The sequence below is a fragment of the Vanellus vanellus genome (assembly GCF_965231255.1).
Source record: "Vanellus vanellus genome assembly, chromosome: 3".
NCBI lineage: Eukaryota > Metazoa > Chordata > Aves > Charadriiformes > Charadriidae > Vanellus > Vanellus vanellus.
Window position 1 is genome coordinate 48,230,424 of NC_138907.1, and position 19,848 is coordinate 48,250,271.

General features: G+C 36.9%; 1 protein-coding gene across 1 annotated transcript in view; it reads right to left on the reverse strand.

Moving 5' to 3' along the window:
• Positions 1 to 758: 758 nt before the first annotated feature.
• The window catches only part of FAM120B (family with sequence similarity 120 member B), a gene marked incomplete at both ends in the record, with an annotated part of 53,149 nt that continues 34,059 nt past the window's right edge, over positions 759 to 19,848 (reverse strand). Inside the window, 5 exons of the mRNA XM_082481549.1 lie at positions 759 to 804; positions 1,307 to 1,364; positions 5,304 to 5,417; positions 6,694 to 6,802; positions 10,691 to 10,897. Of these exons, the coding sequence (XP_082337675.1) occupies positions 759 to 804; positions 1,307 to 1,364; positions 5,304 to 5,417; positions 6,694 to 6,802; positions 10,691 to 10,897 (534 nt within the window). The remainder of the gene's footprint in view (positions 805 to 1,306; positions 1,365 to 5,303; positions 5,418 to 6,693; positions 6,803 to 10,690; positions 10,898 to 19,848) is intronic.

A 19,848-nucleotide genomic window follows, 5' to 3' on the forward strand; every position in this document is an offset into this window, starting at 1 on the left:
TTAGGTTGAGATGCAGATCAGCAAAGAGATAACCACAGTTATAAGTGTGTCATCCACTTTCTATGTGACATAAGTGCTGTTCACACTTTTTTCCTCTAGTACAATTTGTACACTTCATGATTTAAAACGGGATTTCTGCATAACTGCCTATTTTTTCAAGCCTGAAGACAGTAATTAAGTAAAGCACCTCTGATTATTTTTAACTGAATGGGTATGCAAATGGAAGACATAAGAAAGTTGCTGTAATCTCAAAAACAGTTTCTTAAAAAACACAAGTAATGACTTGAAGAGGGGCTTTTGTGGTACCAATTTACCAATATATGATCCTATGGTGCTGTTAAAAATTGCACGTGCTTTGTTATTTTACATTTCTTTAGTATCATTTACATTAACTCTATTTAAAATAATTTAATTTTATAATTAAATACATACATCACTGAAAGTTATTCACAAAATGAAATATATTAATTCTTAAGAAACAATTATGAAGATAAGTGTTTAAATTACAATTCTGGACAGGAAAAAATACTTAGTTCTCATAAATATTATTTATTACAGAAGTAAAGCACAACAAGACTCAGATTCTTTCTCTCCTCAGCAATGATGTGGGTTTACTCCACACAGTCAGCTGAGATAGAAAAAGTTGCTTAATTGGAAGTGCCAAAAGTAATAGCAAATTTTGGCTCTTGAAAGAAAGCGCTGCATTTTACAGGAAGGTCAGTTTGTTTCACTGGCAGCCAATGTTTACATCAGTGATGTCATGTTTCAAACTTTTCAACAGGTTTCAGTAACAATGGTATAACCCTTAAAATAAAGATATAATCCACAATTAAGACACAAACCACAATTCAGCATGGATATACCACATTATTCATAGTGAGCAAACTCTTGTAATATACACAACTATAACAAAAATATGCAAAACTTATCGTTTAAGTCTTAAAACTCATAGTCAGGAATACCTCACTATGTTGTAAAAACACTTTAAACACTGACAGTGTAAAAACACTGTCAAAGGGACAAAACTATGTAGCTATACCGTGCTATGCTTCAGCTGGTATCTTTAACTTAAGTTTTAGTGATTCTGGTCTCATAGCAAGCTTAGACCTAACATGACAAGTGATTAACAGGCTGAATAGTCTCAGCTTCAAGCGATTTCCTCCGCAGTCACATTTTATTCTGTAAGGTTCATAAAGTCACAGCTACTCTGTAAAGTTCACAAAAAGAGGCTCTCATAGACAAAAATTATCTCAATGGTAACTATCCCATCATCTCAGTTTCCTACCTGTATACATGTAGTCTTTACCAAGGAGGAAGGTGGAATCTTCTCCTCCGGTCTGGATGTCCCAATCTATATTCTCTACCTGGAGGGAGTAGCAGAGGAATTAAATACTTGTAGTTAACATTAAAGCAGGAAAACAAGGGCTTATTCAGATAGTCTGCAAGAGAAAATACATTAATACATATTACGAAAAAATAACATTTCTGTCTCCAGTTGATGTATAGCATTTTGAGATGTTGGAGGATAAAGTCCACGGTGGCATTGCTCTTCTTAAAGCTCCTGGGCCACTTTAACTTTTAAATGTAGTCCAATTAATGCGCTAGGATAGTGAATCATACAGGTCATACACTCTGGTTAGTAGATCAGACTGTGTGAATTCAGGAAAGGAAACTAAACTATTTAGAACCAGACATAAGCTATATTAACAAACATTTTCATACTGGTTTAAGTATGTCTGTGTGTGATACTGCTTTATTTCTAGATTCCTATAAGCAAAGTACTACTCAAACTGTAAATGCAACCTTTTTTTCAGCACCGAAGTTCCACCAAGGCCCACCTACATTACAGTTCTATCAAAATCCTATTAATCAGAAACGCGTTTGAACACAGAGTATGCAACATGAGCGTAGAAGCCTTTATTAAATACCTAGCAAATGAAAACTTGCTACAAACTCAGATCCTTCAGTATAATTGTATTACATTCAGCTACATGGTTTACAGTGTGCTAAGACTGAAGTGAATGTACCTTTTTGATGCAATTACATTCCATGAAGAAACGGGACTCTGGATAATTCCCTTTTGTCTTGGACAAAAGAGTTTCTCTTGAGTGAGATATACCTCCAACAATTCTATTTTTTCCATATCTTTCCTTCAAACTCATCTTTCCTTTCCCCTGAAAAACTGCTTTCCATTTTCCAAAAAAGCTTTTCTCCAAGACCTTGCTTTTAAAGAAAAAGAAATACTTTTGAAAAAGTGGCAGTTCTAATTTAAATTATTTAAAAAAAAAAAAAAAGCTGCCTATTTTCCTTTTACTCTTCCAATGGAGAGATGGAATCAAAACAAGGCAAGGTGGATGGAAACAAAGAAAGCAAGATTATTTTTTTGGAGAGAACAATTTTCTTAGGCAGCATATAGTTGACTCCCAAATCCAACAACTTCTAAATGCGAGTATGAAATTGTCAAAACTCTTCACTATTTCCCCATCTCACTGTTTATGATTCTGCTGGTAGATGACTGGTAGCTGAAATTCTCATCTATTACTTCTAGCTCTCTGACAGCTCTTACTCATTATGTCCTCATCCCTCCCCTGGGTCCATTATACAGAGAGTTCGGGTGTCTACCTTACCACTGGCAGAAATTATATATCCTTGCCAATACCTTTCGCTATGTCTAATGTATTAGGCTATTCTTGATTTCAACCATTAATGTAGCAATTCTATAAGCAGTTCTAAAAGAATGAGTTAAGAGATACACTGTGTGTACTAAAATTGTAATCTTCAGAAGTAATTTAGTAACAAAACCCAAAGCCTTATATAAAGCTCTAAAAGACACCTGAAACCAGTCCCATAGACACTCTCTTCCTGATATTCTTCCCTTATCTTCAGCTCAATGTTCAGACAGGTTTTCAAATACTAGTATGAGAACCATTGTCCAAATCACTGGAATGTTAAAATACAGCTATAGGAGTATATAAGGCAATGCATAGATAAGGTTAGACTTACTTTTTTTATTTTCTTTTTTTGCTATCTTTCATACATTGATTCAGAATTAGGTGGTAATTTGTATGCTATGACAAACAAGCTCAGTATTTATGAGCTGGACTGCTGAAGAGAGTGACAAAGACACATGATACTCAATAGTGATTTCCATAGTTCTTAGTGCTCAATTTATTTTTAGCTATTTGTAGAATGAGGTAACAATGTGATTCAAAACAACGTATTGGTGGCCTTAACTGCTAATTAATGAAGTTTGATCTACCAGTAGGCTATATGGCGTGCAGTGCGGTCTTTCAGCCATGAACCTAGAATCCGGAAAATCATGCTTTATTACAGACATCTAGACTACCTCAGGCAAGACTTTTAAACTCAAAGCACACGGATTACAAAGTGTTGCAATACAAAGTTTTATATCTCAATAACATAAGACCAACGTTCGCTTTAAATTAGATACCTACAATCTGTTTAACAAGCGTCAGAGTGGACAGACACTCAGAATGGGATACACAAAAGTCAGCGTGCTAAATAGGAAGTCTTCTAAATTAACAAACAAGAACCACTAACGAAAAATCTACCTCCCTGTGAGGCTTAGCTGTCCTGCTCTGAGTTATGTGGATGCACTCCCAATTGGGATGCACGGCCAAGTAATTTATGAAGACAACTTAAAATAAATACATAAAATCAAAACAAAACAACTCCCCCCCCCCCAAAAAAAAAAACCTGAAAACCCACAGCTGAATTCCCTTCTCTCAAAATACAGCTAGAGGATGAGACATTAATTACAACCGACCAGTGGTTACTATTCACCATAAAATGAGGGATGCCTAAGTTCAATTCTTGTTCTGCCTGAGGGGATTCAAACCATCATCTCAGAGAAATACCAGTGCTTCTTAGGTTTATGCTTTCTGGGTGGTGGCACTCCTTCCTTCACAGGCTACATAATGAAGCAACCCAAATACTAATAAATATGTCCTAATATTAGCAAAATTAGGAAAAAGAAACTTTGTCAAAATGAGTCATCCTGGTAGATCAGTTTAAAAGGACGTCTAAAACATTGCAGGGCTCTTTGATAAGGACGGATATATTGTCCCAATAGATCTATTTTACTTATAACAGGGACAATTTAACTGCACTTATGGGATCATGTTTTAAGAGCGCCCTGAGGGTAGTAAACAGGACTCGTGTAGAAGAAACCAAGAGGTTTTAATCATGCTACTGAAACACATTTATAACACAGTTCAGCACAGTTACTGAGGAACATACTTTGTGGAGTACATCTAGTCGTAAGATCTCTGGAGTTGGTCAGAGATGACCTGACTCCTGAACAGCTGGTTTCTAGAGATGGTCACAGTAACAATGACCAGATTTGGTTCTGCTCACAGTCAGTACACACACTCTATATTTTAGCTTTACATTTTGCCTACACGATCAAAGAATCTTATCTGTGAATCAAATGAAAGTATCTCTCTCCCAAGCATAGAACAGTGGCAGCTGAAACACATTAAAGACTTTCCTGTATTTATTTATTATTTACCCTCCCTAACCACATCATCAATCTTCTTTGAAAACCTCACCTGGAAACACAGAAATTTAGGCTCTGGAGACTTAATAAAGCAATTGATCTTTCTTAGACACTTCTCTTCCTTTTTCTCATTTTCTTTAATCTATGTGAATATGCTTTACTTCCTCATTATTATGAGTTAAAACTGAATTATGTTAGCTCAACAGTGATATCCACAGTGATGCTTCATTGAAACGTCTGTTCTGTTCAAGAAGTGAGATTGGTGAATTACTTAAGATTAATGCCAAGACAAGATAGAACTTGCATTTGTATTGCTTAGGCAATGATCTGGTAGCTGAGACCCTGATCTAGAAAACCACTTAAGAATGTCTTTAACTTTATTCATATGCTTAAGTATTTTGTTGAAGTATGAACTAAGATCTGCAGCTGAAGACTTCAGACAGACATTTCTGTGCAGCTGTGCCAATTCATTTTAGAACTACTACAATTTTAAACACACTTCAGCTGAGCCCAAGCATGGAAATATCACATGAAAGCTTTGTTCCAGAACACTGTGAGTAAAAGATGACTCCAGATTATAATGCTACACTCCACCTCACCTTGCAGAGTTGCATTTTGCTAATGGTAGTTGCTAACGCAACCAGAACTGACACAAGTTTTATCACTGACTGCTGTGGCCACAGGGTAACTGCCTACATACAAACACAAACTGCATATAGACATGGAGCTGTTATACTGTCGATAGAGACGATTCCAAATACACACATGTGCATGCGTTTTTTACCTTGTGGTTGAGGATTTCTCCATAGGAACCCCCTCATCTGGTTATGATACGGAGGAACAAAAGAACTTCTATGTGATTGTTGGAACCTGGGATTAAATTCTCTTTGTTGCATTCCTGAAAAACAGTATTTACTAAGCAACTCTGACTGTATATAAGATTAAGTGAAGAAAAAGAGAGACAGCGTATTCTTTTTTGGGAAACTGCATTTCTTAGTTTTATGCCAAACTACTTATGCACAATTATGATTTTTCCGAACTAAAGTCAGCCTAATAAGCATGGTTCTTGTCCTCATTTCTATCTATGCACATCATGATTACAAGCTGTTAACATGAGTATTTAGAAACCAGATCAAAATTTTATGATACAGATTTGGAGACTGCAGTCATTAAAACAAAACAGAAATCTCTGTCCAAATTGGAATCACAAATCATAATTAAAATGGTTAAGTACAGCTCTCAAGCAATAGCAGATGCTAACAAGGTCTGGTATCATAAACCACCAACAGACACCCTTAGTTTTGAATGTCCAGCACCAATATGGTGGAGTAACACATCAGAAATATTGCTGTCACATAATGCAAAGTACTGAACCAGCAGAAAACAATTTTGCCTGTTGTAATTTGCTCAAGGAATTTTGAAGGGCTAATTTTTATCCTCACAGACATTATAACTGATCAAGTATTAAGCAGGCAATAAACATAATATCAGCATAAACACTGAGATTCAGTGTGAATTATTTCAAAGCCTCAAAAGCCTCAACATTCAGGCTGATCTGTGAATGGTGCTCAAAAGCTTTTAGAATTTTTTTTTTTCTCCAAAAAGGCAGGCGGATCAGGCGGGGAAAACCAATGTCTTTCGTACACTGAGCCATAAAGTTGGGGAAAAAAAGCTCAAGGTCTTAGGCAAAAAAAGAGCCGTTCTCCAGGCTGCCCGAAACCTTTCTTATATTTTGAACTATATCAGTCAGTCCAATAAAGAGTATTCTCTCTTCAATGCCTCACTCAGGCCTTCAACTATCAAAGTTAAAATAGGTCCCCCGAGGGAAAGGAAGAAAAAACTCTGAGTCATCTAATCCCTCCTATAAAAATAACTTTAGTCACCGAGTAAATAGCAGTGATGTTTCTGTCAGTGAATGTATTTTATTTACTGTGTAGATCTCACTAATTACATAGCTAGACAGAAATATTATTTTAGCTGAACTTAGGTAATCAAATTCACATGAATTCCTAAACACATGAAATATTTTCTTAGATGTCTCCTTAGGTTTCTTGGAGAAAGACCTTACAATTTACTTAGCTTGATGGGCTGCCTATATAAATATTGCTGCTGCTGAAGGATAATAGAGCTTATCAATATATTGACTTCACTGAGAAAATTAACACAATGCCAACCTGTGATAAAGCCATTCCCTCTTGGTCTGCTCTGGATTGTTCTCTTCTCCGCCATGCAAGCCTGGCAAATGAAAGACTTCAGATTGTGGAAGGGTGCATACAAAGACTCCTGCAGACAATGGGGTTAAAGATCAATGACTGTTCTGCTTTTCTCTCTTCAGGTGTAGCACAAATCAACCACATATACAACAATGAAGAAAATGTTCTTAGCCCACACTCATACGTATATGAAGGTGGTAGATCTGGTTCACATTTTTTCAGGAAACAAGGTTCAAACATTTAGTATTAAAAGTGGATCCTTGGAAGGATTGGAGTAGGGGTGCAGAAGGGATGTTTTCCCCTTTCTCACTGAAGTTGATTCTTCTCTGATGACATCTGTAAATCACTTGCTTCTCCTATTTTATTACCTTGCACCTGTACATATACTTAATTAGACGTCTATCAGCAATACTTCAGGCAGAGATGGTTAAAGGCTCCAGGTGAGGACTGATGAACTCACAGAAATCACACCAGTAAAAATCAAAGTATCTTAATCTCATATATTAGTAACAAAACTTAACACAATAGTAGTACATCATCCCCCACTGCTGACAGATAAAATATAGCCAAGTCTAAAGAGAAATGGGGAATTAAATACAAACGTTTACCTTGTGGTGTGATGAAAAGTTCTACTGTCAAAAGGACAAGATGAAGCTCTTTTAAGGTGCAATATTAAGAGATGTGATATATCTTAACTTTCACAGATTAAAGTGAGCTTTGAAGAAGTGTCAGATCTTAGAATATTTTTCTTTTTTATTGATTTGTGCTGGGCATATGGGCAGTAGTACACATTAAAAAGAATTATGAAAAGACATATTTTAGAGCAATATCATCATTTGTGATTTTCATAAAACTGAACCGATGTCTACAGCGTCCTTTTTGTAACTGCCAAGGCAGAGGGGGAGCAGGAAGGAGTGGAGAGGATTACAGGATAAGGTGAAAATCCAATAGGAAGCAAGATTGCAGCAACTAGAGAGGTTTCTTAAATTAGAGGTAGGTTCTGAATCCTGAACCCTCCTGCGAAGTTTCCTAGCACGTTTTTTGAGTTAACAAAACTCTTTATAGAGCCTTAAGCAAAACCCACAGATTTTTTTTTTCCCCACACAAATGGAGTCTGTGAAGAACACTCACTAACGGGAAAAACCTTTCATTGTATTCTTGGGAGAATAAATTCAGAATGCGTTCATGAAGGTTGGATGAAAGGCATGATCAGAAAAGGAGAAAACATATCACTTATGCTGACCCCATTAAGTAATTTGGTTTTAATTAAAAAAATCGATCATGAACATTCTCATTAGTGAGAAGCACAATAAAAAGGCTAATAAAGTGATAATATCATTGCCTCACTGCTTTATGAGACTATTATATCCAATTTTCTGTGTGGATAAACAAACTAATATGATTACTGTTATGAAAAACAGACATCTAGCATAATATGAACTTAGAATATTTTTTTAAAAAGCAAGATGGCTCTATTTTTGATTCTTATCAGAAGATTTCCATTTTTTATCTTTAACAGCTGTGAGGCTACAAATAGCCGAGCTACACAAAAACTTGCCCACAAATATATCAACTACATTTAATTGATACATTTTCTTCTTCTTTTGGTACAAGAATCTGTGGGAAGCAAACCCTAAAATGTTCAAAATTTCTGGTATACATGTAAACATTTAACCAAGATTGTATTTCTACTGTAATTTCATAAAGCTATTAATTGTATTTAAACCCATCATAATCAAAACAATGCTGATTCTGAGATCTCCTGAACTCCCTGAAGTAATGTAACTGTCCAGATCATAGAGGAGGGACCTTAGGAGACAAGCGTCGAACACCAAAAGGAGTAACCTTTTCCTATTATTTATCTTTTCTATAACAAAACATCCCATCTAGACTAACTTTTTTCTGAATACAATGCTGTTGCTATTATCAGATTAGGTTTGTGGTGCTCAAGGGTAGATTGTTAACAAACAAGTGCTGAAAGATCTTGGCTTCCAGCAGTACATTAAGCTCTGCCAGGAACTAAGTACCAGTTTTATTTATTAAGGTTGAACTTATAATAATAGCAAAAAACAATCACATATGCTTGTTGCCTTGCCAGTGTCCTCAGCTAAACTGGCATCTCTTGGCAATTCTCCCAAAAACAGATTCTTGCCTCAAACTGATAAGCTGGAAAGTTATTTTATTAGTCTGGGAGCACTCTCTGCCACATACATACCATAAAACCGTACCTAAAAAAGAAAATATATATTTGAACTACTCTAAAAATTCACAGGACTAGACTATTTTTCCCCACAACAGAACAGTTCATCTGGGGTTTGGCTAAACTAGAGCATCAGGCTTTTAAAAACCCTAACCTAGATATTTTAGTTGATCAATCAAATTTCCAACTCTCTTCTAGGGATCTAAGCATCTTCCTTCATCTGCTTTCTGAGACAGGTTAAAAGACAACCTCAACCTGACCACATCAAGATTTTTAAATGTGTTAGCTAAAACATACTACCTAACACATTTAAAAATACCTCTCAGACAATATAAATTTTGTATCGATTACATATTGTAAAAGTTATTCACTAACACGAATTCTACCCAACTAGAAAAGTATCAGTTTCACATAATTTGTATAGTTTTATTTTGTTCCATTTATTCTTTAGACCCTCTATTGTTCTGCTAAAGCCCTACATGAAAACCTGGATGAACCAACAGCTCAATCCATAATCTACTGAAATCAATGGAGCAATTAATGGGAACCACAGGATTTGGATAGAGACTATAGTCCTAATCATATGATTAATTCCATATGGAAAAGATTACCATCCTCCTCCATGCTGAAAACACATACATTCCACCCACCCACAAGCGTTCCACTCATCACTCCAGATCAGGATGGTATGTAATTGGAATTAGAAAAGAAAACTAATTATACAACAACTAATATTGAATGCATGAGATTAAAATAATTCAAAACTGAAAACCTTTTTTTCTCTGTAATCACTTTTATTTATTTTAACCTCAAGTGATATATGTAACAGCAGGTAAAAACATTTCAAAGGTAAAAATTTCAAAAGTAATTAAATGATACAGGATTTTCATTTCCACATTGAAAAGAGATGCATTAATTGAAGGTCTTAAGAGCTATCTCCACAGATGAGTACAGACCTACCCAAGCATCTCTCCATATATTCTGTGCTGGTGGGGCACAAGCCAGGTCTGGTCCTTGCATCCAGTCTAGCAGACCCGACCTCTGAGCCTGGACATGATGCTGCCCTAATGCGCCAGACATGGCCCGTACCCAGCAAGACTCTGCTGATAGCTCCCTGCCATTGACTGGGCAGACATGTTTTAAGTAATACTGTTTTTTTGGTGACATAGCATGCAAATTGTACAAATCCCCACCTTCTGAACAGTGGGATTGAGAGATAAATAAGTACTTAAAGGCACAGGAAGGTACTTGATGAGATTCTAAAAAAATACCTAGATATATACCTTCCTCTTATTTCCAGTTCCTCTTTAAATTCACCAGACCTTCATCTCCAACTTTAGATTCCGTAATACTTTTAAAACTATCACTCTTAAACACTTTAAAAATTATGCCTAGTATGCTTATTTAAAGACATTCTTAATATTTCACCTAAAATCTTACACTAATATCTTAGTACTAGAAAACCATTACAGGTATTTTCATTTTTTGAAAATGATGACCATTTTGACACTTCCTTATATTATTTTCTGAGTAGTGGAAACAAAAATAAAGGTAAAATTATAGCTTCCTTCATAGTCTCAGTATTCCTACCTTTTTAGGGTTTTTTTGGTGGAGAGGATGAAAAAGGAATAAGGAAGAGAGGAAAAGTACAAAGAAAGGGGACCAGTGTAAACATGAATATTAAAAAGAACCAAACAAACATGGCCAGCTACAATTCACAAAGAATAAAGAGCTGTCTAAGAGGATGCGATTACTCACATTGCCTTCCAAAAGCTCTTCCAAAGAGCAACCTTGGTGCGACTGCTGGTATTTTTCTTGAAAAAGTTTCCCATCAAACACTTCCCAAGGCATCAAATCATCCATTCTGAATGGAAAGCCACAGGCACTATTCGCCATGAGCAAAATCGTAAGGCCACGAACGAACACAGCACCAAGATGTACAGCTCTGGAGTCCACTTGCGCAAGCTGTTAACATTAAAAAAAAAAGTAGGCCTCACAAATCAGGGAATATCAGCCACCTTTCCGTCACATATAACCATGCGAACAGCAGAGCAAATGACAAGCAGTCCCAAAGTTGTGACAATGATGGTCTCTATTGCATAGTAGAATTCATCAAAGGATTCCATATCTATCTTTATTCAATAAAGTGAAATAAGTGCAGTTCGTTTAAACAAATACAGCATCTCACTCAAGTTTTTAAAACAGAAACTCAAAATGAAAATGTAAAGACAAAATAAATGGCTATTCTCCATAGTATTTCTCAAATATTAGCAGTTCCCCAGAAAAAATTCTGTTACTGGAATGCAAAACATGAACTGGGAGTATAAAATGATGCGTACAGTGATCCACTGACCTTCCACAGTTTGATCAACTAGGAAACGTTACAGCACTTAGAGATCATTTGAATTGTAAGATTTGACAAAATAAAGTGTATTGTGCCCAGACTTTTATTTTAAACACTCTGAAATTTTCTCTGACTGTAGTCTGAAAGTCAAATTATTTCACTTCAACATGGACGTCTCCAGAAGAAATACTGGAATGGTATGACAACATCCAGAAAATGCAAAATGAGAAACTCAGCAAGACAATTGAAACTCATGGCCAAAATAAACTTGATGGGTGAATTTAACATCCTGCTGTGGCAGAGCATAGCAAACTATAAAAGCTTTGAATCCAACATGAGGAAAACTGTGATTTTAAGTATTGTGTAAACAGTACAAAGCTCCTCAGTAGGGAATGCCTCTTCCACAGTCAGCACCGAGGCAGCCTGTGAGGAACAGGAGGGATTCATAATAATGCAGACATCAGTACTGTAATCTGTGGCAGCTGTTGTACCCTTACAGTAGAGTTTTGCTTACAGTCTAAGTTATACCAGGAATGGAATTGCATCTGAAATAGTCCAGAACAGAAAGGACAAAAACGTGGCTCAAATTTGATTTAGCCCTAGCTCCCGGAGAGCTGTAAATTGTTTGTTTGAAATGCAATGGAAAGGGTTAGCCCATTATTACTAACAATAATAACATGTTACATCTTGAAAGATTCCCAAAGACTTAAAGGTATGAACATACAGCATCAGTGCCCTACTTAAAAAATGACAAGTAATAGCAGACAACATGAAATTTTGTACTAATGGATCAGAACTTTTACCCCGCTAAGGTCCACATAACAAAATCAAGAAACCTTTGCTAGCAACACAGAGCTACAAAACTTCTTCCAAAAAAGACAAACACAATAAATCATTTGGAGAATACAGCTAGAACCTAGTCAAGGACTTAGGTTTTCTGTATTATTATGCAATAAGCTAAAGTCTGTTGTATAATCTGACTACATGAAACTGGCTTCTGTGATAGGGTTCCTCCTAACCAGAGGCAAGGGACAGTAGGGTTCTGTTAAGCCGACTTGAAGATATGAGGTGTACTTCCACTAACTGTTTTTACTACAGTGTAAAAGCAAAAGAGGATCTTGAGATGATGTTGCAGGCAAAAGATACAAGGCAGGGTGGGCCAGAGCCCTCTTGGAAGATCTTCTGCCTCCAGTGATTCCTGGAAAGGCACTGACCCACTGACACTCAGTACTTTAAATTCACCCAATCCAGACAACCGAAGACAATCACTGACATCCTGACAAACGCAGGCAACACAAGTTAATTTGAGCAGTCATTTAGAAAATGAAAGACCTATCCTTGTCGGACTGTGACACTCATACTTGAATAAGGGAGACCTTCTTCTCCCCTCCCTTTAAAATAAAAGTATTTTCAGTATGGGATCAGGCTATTGAGTTTCAGGAAATTAGTATCTCCAGATGTAAGCTATCATTTTGCCAGCTGAGACGCGTCACTACATGCACACTCATAACGCTCTTGCTCTGGCAAGTAAAGCAGGTTTTTGCAAACCACTTAACGCTGAAAGGTACTTGAAAGAGGAATGTGGTTTAAGTGAACCAGCATTATTTGTACTAGAGTGTAACAGTGCACACAGCCAGTTATCGTGTTTCTTATATTGCACTAACCAGATGGCTTCTGATCACCTGATCAAATCTCAAGACCTGCTAAGGAAATAAGTCCACAACATCAAAAGCTTTAAAACGAAATCTGCTTGGTTTGTGATCGCAAAGGAAGAATTTTTGAGCAGAAGTACAAAGAGAACTGCTGGGCATCTTCAGAACTCTCCGTTTTGGGTTTGTTTTTTTTTTTTTTGGTAAACTAATCCAGCTAGGGAATTCTTTCAGAATTTATGCACCCTGGTCTCATTCTCAATGCAACAATAAATTAAACTTCAAATAACTTCATTAAAATACTTTAGAGCACTTTGACAAGTACTAAATGTAGGTAAAGTTTTCCTCTTAAGCTATACAGAAAAGGGACAGGTCAAGCTACAATTAGCAGTAGAGTCCAAGAGTGACAGTAGCACACCAACCAGCTGAATCCAATTTGGCCAAATTTATATCAATTTGATTTATACCATAAATAGTCTCTTTATTATAGATCAGCACAAAACCAGACTTAAATTCCCTGTCATACAAATCAGTATATTCTGTCACTGAACGATCAGTAAGTACTGATAATGTCAAAAGACTTAATTGCTGAAAACACTTTCATTAAGAATAATGAAAACAAGTATTTAACCTGCTGAAAAGAAAATAGTAAATGCTGGCATCTGCAGCAAGCAATTTCCATCTTCTAATTTAATGGCTGTGAACTATATGATTATTCATGCCTTTTTTTCATTTATTGACAAAGTCACTTTTGCTGTCCTTTTTAATCTCACTGGTACCAAGGATGTAAACCAGCTGTTAGAACAGATTACTAATACTATATGTGGAAGCTGGATGCCATCTGGGCCATAAATCTTAAAATAAAGCTTTTATATCTTTATTTTATTCTGAAAACTCTAAGCATATACCCAACACAAATATGTGTACCCAACTTCCTTCAGTGACGTTATTCAAGTTAGTGCAAAACAAATGCATACATATTTGCAGAACAAGTGTCTAAGTGAGAATTTGAAAAATTTTGCTTTTGATGGTGACGCACAAAATAGTAAAATATAGAAGAGGACTTTGAGTACTGTCTGGAGATCAGTGTAGTACCATCACTGATGATAATTGTTACTTCTGCCTAAGTGAGTATGAAGTCTGAGCCACCCATACACCCTAGCTGTGCTCTTTTCAAATCCACCGGAGACATACTGGTTAAAAAGATAAAATAATATTGCTGGTGACAGATTTTACAGGTAGAAGACTTCGCTGCCTAGGGATATAAATCTAGAACTTTCCTAAAGCACTAAAGCATCAAGGAGTGGATACCAGGTAAGGCTTGTTTTTTTTAATGGAAATCAATGTTGGTAAGACCAAGGCAAGAACTATCAACAGTGATTTCTTTATTTTAATCAGACAGGAAATACATTCACTAAAGGGTAGTTTCTATTTTCCATGTCTGGCAATGAAAACCAAAGAAAATGAAAGCACAGTGAGTCTATAACAATAAGCCTGTGCACATGGCAAACCACAGACTTGCTTTGCCATGGGAATGCTCACAACTGCTCGGTGTCTGCAATGCAAAGACATCACGATGAGGAGAAGTGGAAAATTCCAAAAGAAAAGGAGGCTGGCTTCCAGGGCATTACACCCTAGAGATTAGTTCTTATTGGAAATTGTGTCTGTTCTTTTTACTATTTTTATAAACTCAGGACCCCAGTGAATCATGTGAGATACACCCCTGTGATCTCGCTGCTGCCACTCCTACCATCAGCTGATGACATTTGCGTGAGAGAGACAGGGAGTGCGTGAGAACTGCTCCTCCTGCACCAGCTGCCTGCGCTGTGCCCCTGCTGCTGCTCCTACCAAGAGCAGCTCCCCACCCACTCAACCTTTCGGGGGAAAAGCTTACTTTTCCCATTTGCTAACATTAACTGAGGACTAAGAAGAGAACTCAAAGCTCACGGTCCTCTAGTATCATTGCAGCAGAGGTTACCGATATTGTGCTTAGAAGGCCTGAGCGGAACTGGGTAAGCTCACTTGAAAAGAGCGAGAGAAGTGCTACAGCACCAACATCACTAATGTATCTTGTTTTTTTCTAACAATTTGAGAAATGTCTTTGCTAGAAGAGTCGTCATCATAGACTTATATCATGCCTTTTTCTGCTCTAGAAACACAGAGCTTTAGCCTGTGGACCACAAGTTCAGGCTGATCTCTGTGCTTGTGTGTGTCCTCGTTGGCTATGGGAAGAGGCTTTGCAAGAGCGCAAGTGTTCGCTAACAGGAGCGGTTCGCAAACCTAAAACCTGGAGACTGTATATCCTGCTGAAGAGTTTTTACTTACAGGAAGAAAAATACATGGATCTTGTAAATGAAATGCAAATTTCCAGTTCAAATTAGATCTACTACTACTAATAGTAATAAAAATAATCAGGATGTAAAAACATTTTTATGTTTTAAGGAAATACTGCTAGTCCTCTGACTCTTCTTTGTGGATTAACAAGTGATTCTTTGACAGAGGTGTAAACTTTATCCTATGCCCTTTGAAAGCTGCACAACCTATTTTCAGGAACATACTAAAAAACCCCGCAGATGCTTCATCCTTACAACAGAATTTGAACCCTCTAAACTCCATAGAAGATGAATAGGTTCTACTGCACTTGAAATGTGAGGGCAAGTATCTGAACATGCCAGATCTCAGCAGACACAAATGAAGGCCAGAAGCGCACCCACTGGCAAAGCCACCTCACTATCTTCATTTCTAGAACCCAAGGAGAAAGGTGAAGATATGACACTAATTTTAAAGTTCTTTACTTGCGCTACTTAACACATTGTCTGTATCTCAATGCACTAAATACTACATTTTGTTTAAGAACTGGTTCCTTTAGGAGAATTTTCAACAATATTCTGGGGACACACTTTTTTCAATGCAAAAAATTCATATTAGTAATTGCTATTTAGGTTAAAGTTGTTCTTATGCATTTAATTTTTTTCCTAATCTGTTGTCTTCTTCCTGTGGTTGAGCTGAATACAGAAGACATGGCTATGGCTAACATTTTGAAACACAAATTTAAAAAGAAATAACTTAAAAATTACATGAGGCATTTTTCCCCACCCCACCCACCCTCAAAAGAACATACCTGTTTCTATTATGAAAAGGAAAACACCACACTCAGGGACAGGTTAGTATTTGCTAATTTCTAGTTAAAATTAATCTATTGAAGAACAATAATTAAAAATCAATTATATGTGACCCAAGCAATAAACTGCTGGAATTCAAGTGATGGTGATCAAAATCTGAATACTTTCCCAGTTTAACCAGTTCTTTTTAGATCCATTTGAACTCAGTCAGTGTATTATCAGTATACTTCGTACATTACCTCCCCCAAACCCACCTGTATCTTAAACGATCAAACATTTAACCATAGGCAATTTATGCTTGAGCAATAAAGGCAGCAGGTAGATCCTATCTCAGGAACTTGTCGTTAAAACAGTAAAGCTTAGCTTTGCCTAGGAAAGGTAAGGCACATTGTGTTCCAAATATAAAGAGATGAACCGTCAGCTGATCACAACTTCACTGAAGTTAAATTCTCTGCAATGGAAAGTATCACTAAGCAAATTCTTACAAACAAAAGACAGAGTCCTTTCTTGAATTCCAGATCTTCCTGCCTTCAGCTATTAGTATAAATTCCCAGTGTGAGTTGTCAAAAGACATTAAAACCCCTGTATACTGGAGCTATGTACTCTGTTCTTGAGCAAAGAGAACCTAGACTGGTGCAATGGTGGCAAATTTAAGGAGTGGTATCCGACAGAGATGGGCTGGTGAAACTGCACGTTTATTTGGCATCAGTCAGCTTTAAGCAATAGGCTGCTGGGAGCATAGTACATCACCAGCTTCCTTGACCTGTCAAATTGAGTGGGGAGAGGAGCAGCAGTATTTTGAAAACACGACTAAGGTTTATTCTGATAAAAGATTACAGCTTAAATTAAGCTCTTCCTGCTTAAAAAAGGTGTGGGCAAAGGAAAATGGGGATTGAAAAGAGATCTTATGAGGGTGTTTGCTGCAACAGAAACTCGAAAAACCAGTTTTTAAACGCTTCTAAGGCTTCACAGTAAATATTTAGCAGTAAACAACCCAATTGCTTAGAGTTTACTGCTGAGTAAAGTTTATTTACTGGGGTTTAATCAGGAGTTTGATGTAAAATGATACCTCTCTGTGGAACAACACCATTATTTACATCAAGCCAAAACGTCCAATGAAGTCAACTTAAAAAAAGCTTCAAAATTGCTTTTATCTTTAAGCACCCTACAAAATAATAACATAAAAGTACTACTGCTAACCAATCTGCAACTAGACAAAAATCTCCTTCAGTTCTAAAGATTGCTTCTCATTTCTTGTTTAATTTTAAAAAATACTGGCCTTTACCAGAGCTTTTAATCATATCTACAAGAAATCCCAGCATAAATGACATTTGTGTGATGATGAGTATCACCAGTTAAAAAGTTTAGCCCCCTCAGCTTATTTGTGCACAGTTATGTAATAGACAGCACACTAGCACCTGCCAAAACAATTAAAATAACATTACTTTTCTTCCTTTAGCCACAACTGCTTGACTCTGATCTAAATGATTACTGGGCTAATGACAGTCCATAATACATGTGACTTTACAGAACATTCGTATAAATTTTGAGTTATAGTCATCGGGCTAACCATCTGATTGTAGCCCAGCCTGCAGCCACATCCTTTCTATTAAATTGAATGGATTCATTAGGTTTTTAATTTTTACTCTTAAATATATGCTTACGTTTCTGGTGACATACGTATCTTTGAACCTCCTCACTTTTCTCTTATATAGATAATATTGGATTTATTTGGTAGCAAAATGTATTTTATTTGTTTCAGACTCTGCAAGCTCTTACGATCACATTTTCTTTCCTTTTTTTTATTTTTTTTTTTTTTTTTTCTATACATTACTTAGATGTTGTGGAACTATGAGAAGGGGAAGTATTGGTAGCTCCATTTGCCTTGCAACTAACAAAATTTGTCCCTGATGGGGGACAAATTTCTGACAGACTCCTGGTATGTCTGCACCAGGAACTGATGGGCATCTCTATGTGCTATGTCACCGGCATTTGAAGTGGTTCAGTAATTATTTGAATATTTTTCCCAGGCCTGTAGCAATGTCTCCCTCTCACATGGATGCCCTGCTAATGTGATGTCACATTAAAGCTTCCTCCTGTTGGGCAATTTAGAGAGCCTTCCCCTTCTCCCCAGCTGTCTATTTAAAACAATCAGCAGTAATCTTTCTCTCAGAGACTCCTACATCTCTGTCAAATGTGGCTGAAATTAGCCAATGTATTCAAAAGTTATTAGAGGACATGGAGAAAAAATAAAAGAACACACAAAAGGTCACTTCCCTCTCTTAGTTCCAGTAACTTTCCAGTATAAGCCTTCAGAGATCTGAATTCTTCCACTCCCTTACTTTCTGACACTCACTATATATTTCTGTATTCTACTCCACACTAGCTCCTTTACCAAAATCTTTAAAATAAGGGGCCACTACCTGCATCTTGACCATACTCCTAATCTAAAGCCCTTATCCACACCCTACCCCAGCCCCTTCTGTTTGTTTAATCATAGGGACTGGTCCATGGAACAAAGTTTTAGGAGTAAAAATTCTGCCACCAGCACAACTCCTCGACAGAGTGTGCTTGGCTACCTTTGCTAACACAGCGTGTCCTTCCACAGCCGCACACTGTACTGGCAAATGATAGCTGGTTAGGCATGCAACTGCTCAGCGTGCTGCTGTCTGGTGGCCCATCGTGTGGACATTTTTCACAGTGTACTGTGAAACCCTTGCCATGGATTAAGACGTCACTGAGACTACAAAGAAATTTTGATAGGTGGGAGTTCACTTCTAAAACTGTCCAAGGCTTAATTAGCCAAGCTTAGAAATTAGGTTTGTTTTTTTTTCTTCCCCAGAGTCAGAGTAGATGTTCAAGATCTATTTAATTGTCCTAACGTACAACCATTCCCTCTCTTAAGCTGTTTTGAGCATCTACTTTTTAAGGGTCTGATCTACTTCCCAGTGAAACCAACAGAAAGACCAGTGAACTTCAGCAGAATTAGATGAGGCACAATTTATTACGTCTGAAGCTCTGCAGCTTCCAGAAATATTATGACAATTGTTACTAATGTCATGTCTGGTATACAAGCTCTTAAAATAAAACTGTTATTGAACCAAGATGGTTAGTACAGAGAATTCCAAAAGAACAAATACTGTTTGCCAGTGCAATATAGGTTTTGTTGTTTTGTTTTCTTTTTTCTCCTAGGGTTTCTTCGTATTGCAAAGCAGCTGCACAATAAGATTGTTGATACTACGGTTCACCTTTTCAAGTTATATGGTCCAAGGTAAACAGCTCCGGCTAAGGAATTTTCCAGGTGTTAAGTCCACAGGTTGAGGAAGAAAAGAACTGGTCTGCTTCTATTTCATGGCAATCCCAACGTCCAAGAGAAATTGAGCCATGAATCAACACAGCAGTATCTCAGATGGCCTACGAAAAGCACTGCCAACTGCAGCCTGTGATCAGGTATGGTCAAGATACTAGGAACTGATTTGTAATTTTGCTGCAAGAGAGTAACCACTTCCAGAGCACCTATTTCTTTTGGAATGGAAAACTGCCACACACAGCTTGAAAGATGCTACCTTTTGGCACAAGAACATCAAACCTATGCTGTAGATTAGATGAACACATACAGTGAAATTAGAGAATCCTTGTTTGGTGCACACAGCTGTTGCATAAAGATGGTCTTCTGAGCTATGCAAGAACTGACTACAAAAAAAGGTTTTAAAGAAAATAAGATTACTTACATGTAATATTCTACATTTTCTTGTATCAGCACTATGTCAGAGCAAATTGAATATAAGTAGGGAAACAATT